The following is an 8,929-nucleotide window of genomic DNA, read 5'->3' as shown; positions in this document are numbered from 1 at the left end:
TAGCATCAGCTTGGATATCCAAATTCTCATCCTCGTAAGGGAGGGACCCAGTTCCTGCACTCCCATGAGGAGTTCCGATTCCAGGGCAGGACAACAGCAGTGGGTGGCACTGGCAGACAGGACCCCATTTCACTCAGGCACCAGTGTCTTCAGGTGGGTCAAGAGTTGAGGGCCTGTAATCCCAGGACTCGGGAAGCTGAGGCAGGAGGATCGCTGCGACTTTGAGGTCAGCTTGGGTTACAAGACTCTGTCTCAGAAAAAATAAAAGGAGGGGGAGTGGGACTGAACAGAGAGTGAAATTGAGAGACTGGGAGTCGGTGACCTGCCTAGGGTTCCCTCAGATGATTCCGGTTCCCAGGAGGTAAGGCGGGGACCCTTGTGGCAGCTCCGCCCGGCGCAGGGCGGGAAGGCGGGAGGCGGGATCTCCCGGCGGCGCTGCTTCCTGGCTCTCCACCCTGTGCCCGGCCGGCCACGCCACGTCACCGCCCGGCGGCCGGGAGCGCGCGGAGCCGGTAGGCGCGGGCTGGGCCTGGGGGGCTGCGAGGCCGCGGCCGGGGACGTGGCAGCCGCCCTACGCATCAGAAAGTTCCCTGAAAGTTCGCTGCTGGGCACGCACAGGACCGGCGGGCTGGGCAATGAACGTGTTCCGAATCCTCGGCGATCTGAGCCACCTCCTGGCCATGATCTTGCTCCTGGGGAAGATCTGGAGGTCCAAGTGCTGCAAGGGTGAGGCGTCCCCCCGGAGGGAGGGGCACCTCGCGGCCGGCCCCAGCCCGGCCTGTGTGCCGGAGGGGCGCTGTAGAATGGCTGTGTAGGGTGGGGACTTTGGCTCTAAAGGAGCTCAGCTTCCAAAAAAGAAAAAAGAGATTAGGTTGTACAGTGTCACAGAAGGAGGGCCACGGAAATTGGGGTCAAGGGTGGGCTTGTGCCTCCACTTACACCTCACCCTGGCCTCCTCGGAGCTGGCCTCGTTACCACGGTTAGCGAGATAAGAAGGAGGTGCCACCCTCTGGATCCCAGAGGTCACTCTCTGCTCCTCCGCCCTCCCGGGGGAGCGGGGGAAGAGAGGGTGCGCACTCAGGAAGTGGCCCCCAAACTCGGGTCTTCTCTTCCTTCTCCCTCTGCTCCCTTTGCCCCTCCCAGCCTTCTTCCCGGGCTGGGCCCCCTTCCTTCCCCTGCCTGTGATGTGGCATGAGCTGACCAGCAGCCTTGGGGCTGGGAGAAGTTCGAGGATGGGCTGGTGCCGGTGGTGGACAGAGACCCAGCACAGGCAGGGGCTGCCTGAGCCTCCTGCAGCCGTCTTTGTTCCCCTCGTGTGGTCCGGATGCCGCCTGTGGTTGGCACAGGGGTGACCCCAGGCTCCATGCGGGCTGGAGAGGCAGAGAGCAGCTGAAGGCTTCATGGAAGGGCAGCTCTGTGCTGGCCCTGGGTGTGTGTCTGTGTGTGTGTGTAGGTCCAAGAAGGAGGTGCAGAGACACAGAAAGAAGTCACAGCATAGGGCATGTTCCAGGAAGGGTCTGGAGGGAGATGGGTCCCGGAATTTGGGACTGGGGAGCCATGGAAAGCTTGGGAGGAAGCTCAGAAGAGGCCCTGAAGCAGGACTGTCTGGAATCTGGAGGGATGTGGAGGGAGCAGGGTGGAGCTGCCACCTGTGAGGCGAGGCTCTGTGGCAGCAGATGTGGGTGTAGACGTGAGGTCGCTTCAGAGAGAGCCACTCTGGACCTTTGTCTTTCTGACCCAGGAAGTGGGGCAGAGACTCAGGTGGAGGTGGGAGAATGGGTTGGAACTGGTCGCTGAGCTCCATGCACCGACTGGAGGGGCACTGTTGTCTGCCTGGTCTCCCTGGCACCGTGCTGGGCACCCGGAACAGAGCCCCACCAGGGCGCCTGCCTGGCAGAGCAGACCCAGGGCAGGAAACCACCAACAAGGGACAGTCAGAGTGACCAGTTTTTCAGGGATGTTAAGCGCTGCAGGGAAAGAAAAAGGGCAGCGCGCTGGCCTGGATGGGCCTGTGTGTGCAGACAGATCTGCACTGGCCCATCCGCCCGAGGGACAGGGCCCAGCAGGACCCCAGCTGGCCCAGCCCTGAGGCTGGAGATGTGGGCCTTATTCTCACCTTTCACCGACTCCCTGTGGGACCCTGGGCCTCTGTTTCCTGTCTATCTTGATCAGTGGGTCCCATGTGTGCTCGCTGGGCCTCTCAGGACCTGGGCTGGCCCCGGCTCAGGTTCTCTGCTCTGTCATGGGCCTGGCTTCAGTGAGAATCACGTTTTCAAAAGTGGGAACACTACTGTGCTCAAGGTCACCAGGGCCCCCAAAGAGGCAAGGGAAATGTAAGGCCCAGGGCAGGAGACGGCAGGCTGCCTCTGGGACAGAGACATCCTACATAGGGCACGGGCCCTCTGGAAGGCTCTCGGGGCTTGGTGAGGCGGCTTCACATCTACAAGCCCAAAGATGCGCTGGGTCTGGACCCCATCCCGGCTACACTCCTTTGCCTGCACCCAGCCCACTGTGCCCTCTCCCCAAAGCAAATGATCCCAGGCCCCCTGGGGACTCTAATGGGACCCCTTCTTTCTCACATCAGTGCTGCCCATGTGTGAGAGGTGGGCACCCATTTTACAGGTAAGGTGTGGACCTCACACTGTCCAGAATGTGATAGGCAAGCATGTCCTTCTTTGGTCAGTAAAAATATTCCCTCACCCCCAAAATGCCTGGCCATGGAGGGTGAGAGGAGGCACCATCCAGGGATGAAGGGGAGCTGACCCTGAGGAGGTCCATCTCCTGTGTCAGTGCCGTGCTCTGAGACACTCCAGTTTCAATGAAACCCAGAATTGTGGCTTCGGCTGCAGGAGGGCAAGACCAAGGGGGACCTGGGAGAGAACAGTCCAGGAAGGACCTCAGGGCTAGATAAGGCTTTGAGTCTTTAAGTACATTTGGAAGCCACTTAAGTGACTTAAGCAAAATTTTATTTTAAAAATAGTCCTTGCTGGGTGTGGTGGTGCACTGCTGTAATCTGGGCACTCAGGAGGCTGAGGCAGGACTGCCATGCATTTGCGGCCAGGCTGGGCTACATAGTGAGACCCTGTCTCAAAAAACAAACAAAAAAGCCCTGGATTGCTGGATGGAGAATGGAACTGGGGGGCAGGTGAACAGCAATGAAGGATCTGGGGAGACCAGGCTGTGAGTCACTAGGGGAGGGTAGCTGGGCCATCTGGGGGCACTGCAGTCAGGAAGAAGAGCCAAGAAATGTGGGGGCTGGTGGGGTTTGGTGACTGAGTGGATGTGAGGAAGGCAGGGGAGGGAGACTCCAGGGTGGCCCTGAGTTTGCTGACTTGAGGATGAGGTGGGGGGCATTTTTGAGCAAGGGAAGAGGAGGAAATTTAAGGGAAATGCGGTTGGGGTGGGCTGTGGTGAGTTGGGGGGTGGTGGGCACCCCCACACAGGTGAAAACACAGGTCGAAACTCAGAGGAGAGGGGCCGGGGATTTAGTTCAGTGGTTTCGCTGCCTGCTGCGTAAGCACAAGGACCTGAGTTCGATCCCCGGTACCAAAAAAAAACAAAAACCAAAAAACTCAGAGGAGAGCTTGGAGGTAGGGAGTGGGGGTGACCCGCTGCAGGGGTGGCTCAGATGGCAGGAGGGGACCTGGCAGCCAAGGATTAGGTGGTGTGGAGGGTGCACCCACAGGAGGGAGCAGCCAGCAGTGTGGGGGCCTCGGAGCCAGGGGAGAGTGCTCAGGACACTGACAGATCAAGGACGGGCCAGGTCCACAGCGGTGATGGAGGTATATCCATGCCTGGCCCTGGAACCGCCTCCATGATTTGCCATTGTTGGTCAGAGGAACCCAGGGAGCGTGGGAAGAAGAGCAGCAGGGACTCCAGGTTTGGACCCTGGAGCGGGAGGAGGGCCCGGTGGGAAACTGGTGGGACAGGCGAGGTCTGCAGTTGTTCAGAAGCACCAGCTCTGCTCTGGCCTTTGACTGGATGAAGTGTGAGGCAAACGGGTTGTCAGAGGCAAGGTCCACATTCGTGGAGGCTGGGTGAAGGGATGTGGGGGTGAGGGAGACTCTTTCTGGATGTTTGAAACCTGAAGTTCTTTGATAACAAATGAAAAGAGAGGACAAAGGACCCAAGGAAAGGCAGAGGGAACACAACACACACACCCATGCTACCTATGTGCATGCGTCATGTACACGTGCACAGTGATCCGAAAGACGTGAGGGTTTTTAAAATTTTTATACCTTTTTTCTTCCTTCCTTCCTTTCTTCCTTCCTTCCCTCCGTCTCTCTCTGTCTCTCTCTCTGTCTCTCTCTCTGTCTGTCTCTCTCTCTCTCCTCTCTCTGTCTCTGTTTCTTTGCAGTACTGGGGATGAAACCCAGGGACTTTTTTTTTTTGGTACTGGGAATCGAACTTGGGTCCTTTTGCTTTCGGGGCAGGCAGCGGAACCACTGAGCTAAATCCCCAGCCCCAAACCTGATTTTTGTTTTATAAAGAGTAAAAGTAGGCATAACTTTTATAACTAAGACATAGGCTTGCTAAATCTTTGCATTTTGGAAAATTAAATGGAGTGGGCCCCTGGCCAGTGCCTTACTCTGCTGGCTTCCATCTCACTGGTGAGTGCACACTGTGATGTCAGTGTTGGTTCTCCTGGGAGGGACAGAGCTCTGGAGATTGCCACTGGAGCCCTGGGGGTGGAGCTCAGAGAAGCCTTGACACCCCAGCCCAGCTGGGTCACACCGCCAACATCCTCCTCAGAGCAAGAACTTTGGTGGGTACATGGAGAGACACCAAGAAATTGGTGTTCGTGTCTTTATTTGGGAGACAGATTGTAGATGAATAGGAGGAGCTGCACTCCAGAGAGCTGAAGGGAGAGCTGAGTTGCCTGACCCTCCGGATGAGACAGGGTGTCTCCAGGCTGTCCTGGCTCCAGGCTCTGGTGGGCGGGTGGCCTGGGGCTCTCTTCTCACTGTCTTCTATCCTCTCTGGCACAGGCATCTCTGGGAAGAGCCAGATCCTTTTTGCCCTTGTCTTCACCACCAGGTACCTGGACCTCTTCACCAACTTCATTTCCGTCTACAATACAGTAATGAAGGTGAGGCTTCAAGAAGCAGTTCGGGGGGGGGGGCAACTGAGCCACCGTGAGGACAGCCATCTGTGTGATTTTGGTGCCTCTTGTTGGGGACCACTACCCACCAAGGGACAGCTACTGCACAGAGCTTTTTTTTTTTTTTTTTTTGCGGTACTGGGGATCAAACTCGGGACCTTGCGCTTGTGAGGCAGGTGAGGTGCTAAATCCCTGGCCCCTGCACAGAGCTTTTCGGAAGGAACCATAGCCAAGTAATCTATGGGGCATCAGCCTTTGTGAAGAATGCTTACAAGCCATTCGTCCACATCCAGGGTGTTGGGGGAGGGGTTTGGAGCCTAGACCGCCACTGCTAAATTCTGAGAAAGACAGATCGTGCTTTTTGTTTCATTATTTTTGGTGTTTTGAGTCAGGGTCTCCCTCTGTAGTACAGAATAGGGTTGAGGGCCAGGGATTTAGCTCAGTGGTTCTGCTGCCTGCCTCACAAGTGCAAGGTCCAGAGTTTGAACCCTGGTACCAAAAAAAAAAAAAAAAGAAAGAAAGAAAATGGCAGAATAGGCTTGAATTTGTGATCCTCCTGCCTCAGCTTCTTGAGTGATAGGATTACAGGCATGCACCACTGCCCTGCTGGTCCTGTTTTTTCTCCAATACACTGTATATGAAGGGGACAACTAGGATACCACTGACTCTAGTAACATTGCCAGTCCGTTAGAAGCATGGAATTACTTCACAAGTGTAAGTTGGAACTGTAGGCCACGGGCCCAAAAGGTATTGCAGAACACTTCACTTGGGCATGTTATCAAGGGCTCTGGCCTGTGGGTTTGTTAAAGCCTGGGAAATGACTTCAGATTCCTGTCTCTCTCCCTTTTTAGGTAGTTTTTCTCCTCTGTTCCTATGTCACAGTGTACATGATCTATGGGAAATTTCGTAAAACGTTTGACATTGAGAATGACACATTCCGCCTGGAGTTTCTTCTGGTCCCAGTCATTGGCCTTTCCTTCCTGGAGAATTACAGTTTCACACCACTGGAAGTGAGTGCTGATCCGAGGGCGGCTGGGTCTCCCAGCATCCCTCCCTGTGGCCCACAAAAGAGTCTGGGCCTGTGTCACAACTGTGTCTGCTGCTCTACATCTCTAATAGCCAAGGAGTCCACAAGCCCCCCCCCCCCAACCAGTCCTGGCAGTGGAGACTTTAGTCCAGCATATTAACAGACCCTAGGAGCACAGTTCAGGCTGAGATGATAACTCAGCACGTAGGCCTGCAAAAATGTGGGCAACAAGCATTCCTGGAGATCCTGCTGCTGCTACTTATGGACTGTATTTTAAGAAACTGCCTTCAATTATGCAAGTTTATTCAACAGAACTGCAACCTTAAAAAAAAATCGTTCCACAGAAACATCATGCTGTGTTCTGAAACAAGCAGTATGTACTATATATGAATCTTTAAAAAAAAAAAATCCAATTTGTATTTGCATAGTGATGGAGTATTATGACATAATAATTTGGGGCCGGGAGTATAGCTTAATAGTAGTGGTTGCCTAGCATGCACGAGACCTCAGATCAATCCTCAACACCACACACAAAAAAAGCAAATTAAAACACTTAACCTCCCGAATGCTGAGGTGTTGCTCAATGGTTGAGCACTTGGTGGAATACACAAGACTGCGGGGTTGCATGCCCAGCATACCCCTTCCCCTGCCAAAACACTTGAGAACTTGAAAACTTTTTTGCTCATTTGTGTGGTCTGTAGTAATGTCTAATATTTGGGTTCCGGTAGACAGGACAGACCCTGCTTAGCCTTGCTCATCCTCCTCTGTGGCTCTGCTTTGCCAGATCCTCTGGACCTTTTCCATCTACCTGGAGTCAGTGGCCATCCTGCCCCAGCTCTTCATGATCAGCAAGACTGGAGAGGCTGAGACCATCACCACACACTACCTATTCTTCCTGGGGGTGTACAGGGCACTCTACCTGGCCAACTGGATCAGGCGCTACCAGACTGAGAACTTCTATGACCAGATTGCAGTGGTATCTGGGGTAGTGCAAACCATCTTCTACTGTGACTTCTTCTACTTGTATGTGACCAAAGGTAGGTGTTGGCCGGACAGCAGTGTTCTCAGTAGTGGCTTGAGTTGTTCATCTATTTTTTTGGTACCGGGGATCAAACTCGGGACCTTGTGCTTTCGAGGAAGGTGCTGGAACCACTGAGCTAAATCCCCGGCCAAGTTGTTCATCTCTTCTATAAATGCTTGAGAATAGCAACAGTGCCACAGCTCTTCCCTTTTGTGGTAATGTGGAAAGATGCCATTTAAAAAAAAAACAAACCCAAAAAGGTATTACATGTACTGTCCAAATCGTGCATAGGCAAGAGAGGTGGGAGGTGTTATCTGATGTACCAGTTGGGAAAACAGAAAAACATTCCTAAGAAGCCAGTTTGGTGTGACTGAGGAACAAAGGCTGGTGGGGGTCAAATCCACAAACCAGAGCTATCCAGGTCAGCGCACAGGGTCTTGAAAACCAGGGTAATGGATTTATATTTTGCCAAGGGTAGTGACCAGAGGGCTCGTTAAAAAAACCACCATCATGGGCTGAGGATTTAGCTCAGTGGTTCTGGCGCCTGCTGTGCCAAGCACAAGGTCCTGAGTTCGATCCCCGGTACCAAAAAAAAACCAAACTAAACACCACCACCCAGCTTTTGTGGATATGAAAAGGCAGTCAAAATAGGGAGACTATTGTGGGACAGCTTCAACTATTAAGCCAGCGAAGAGGAAAAAGGTGGTGGGAACCAAGGTGAGGAACTGGTAGACTGTGATATCCAGCATGGAATAAAGGAATTGAGGCCAAATGCCAAGTTTACACCCTAAAGGAGTTAGTCAGTCTCTGGCTAACCTGAGACCATTTCCCCCTTGGCTTTAATATTAACACTGTGAGCTGGATGTTAAGCGATACTAAAATCAGCACAAAGAAAGCAGTCCTTTGATTGGTTCAGTTAAATCTAATTTTCACTTTCTTCCAGTTCTTAAAGGAAAGAAATTAAGTCTTCCAATGCCAATTTGAAGGCCTTCAAAGATGGTCTATACCTTAACAAGGACAGTGAAAGAATCATTTTGATTCTTTGGTGAACTTACCCACGACTTGAGATCACATGATAAAGCCAGAAAAACACTTGGTGTGGATTTCAGCAAAGAACCTGTTATTCCACCTACACCTCATCAGGAGGACTTCCCTTAAATCAACAGAGGTGACGAAAAGTGGAGGCCAACTACACAAGTCTGAGGCCTAAACATCAACTGGAAGGAGAAACCTTAGGGTGCCTAACTAACCCACTAACCCATCAATGGAACAGTAAGACTCATGTCAAGGCCCAACCTAGAAATGTCCCCGTGTGCACAAGAATGCCCCAACTGAAGATTGGCTGAAACATTAGGGGCCAATTTTTAGGCTAATTTTCACTTGTCAGGTAGACCAAATTGAGGTAGTCAGGATACAAAGGTGTTAATAAGAATGAAATGATTATTTTACTTCTGCACTGCTTTCAAGCCACAAGCAAACCAAATTTACTAGCTTTGGCAGGAAATGACATAATTTGTGCCTCACCTTTAAAACTGGCTTGAGTCCTCATTGTGGCTCACATGAGCCCTGTCCTTAGTACCTTTATGCCAGAACCCAGCTTAGATGGCACCATTGCCATTATCACCATTTTACTGATGAGCTGAAGATACCAACCATTTACCTACCAGGTACCCAGCCCTATTAAATGCTTGCACTAAAACCAATGATCCCCACTTCCTTTCAGTTTTAGGTGCTAATGAAGTAGCAAAAGTTTTGAGGAATAAAAAAAAAAGTTCACACC

The 8,929-nt window shown here is 52.4% G+C and overlaps 1 protein-coding gene across 1 annotated transcript; it reads left to right on the top strand.

Moving 5' to 3' along the window:
* The first annotated feature begins 487 nt into the window (after window positions 1-487).
* Window positions 488-8,927, top strand: Kdelr3 (KDEL endoplasmic reticulum protein retention receptor 3). The gene is made up of 5 exons (XM_004845604.4): window positions 488-726; window positions 4,989-5,089; window positions 5,953-6,111; window positions 6,913-7,165; window positions 8,093-8,927. Exons 1-5 carry the CDS (start codon window positions 636-638, stop codon window positions 8,131-8,133), a joined length of 645 nt encoding a protein of 214 aa, XP_004845661.2. The 5' UTR covers window positions 488-635; the 3' UTR covers window positions 8,134-8,927.
* The last annotated feature ends 2 nt before the right edge of the window (window positions 8,928-8,929 follow it).

Source organism: Heterocephalus glaber, unplaced genomic scaffold (assembly GCF_053883595.1).
Source record: "Heterocephalus glaber isolate CG9 unplaced genomic scaffold, H.glaber_assembly_v1.0 deba00001444, whole genome shotgun sequence".
In the NCBI taxonomy this organism is placed as follows: domain Eukaryota; kingdom Metazoa; phylum Chordata; class Mammalia; order Rodentia; family Bathyergidae; genus Heterocephalus; species Heterocephalus glaber.
The sequence above is the reverse complement of the archived record's forward strand: the minus strand, read 5'-3'. Positions and strand labels throughout refer to the sequence as shown.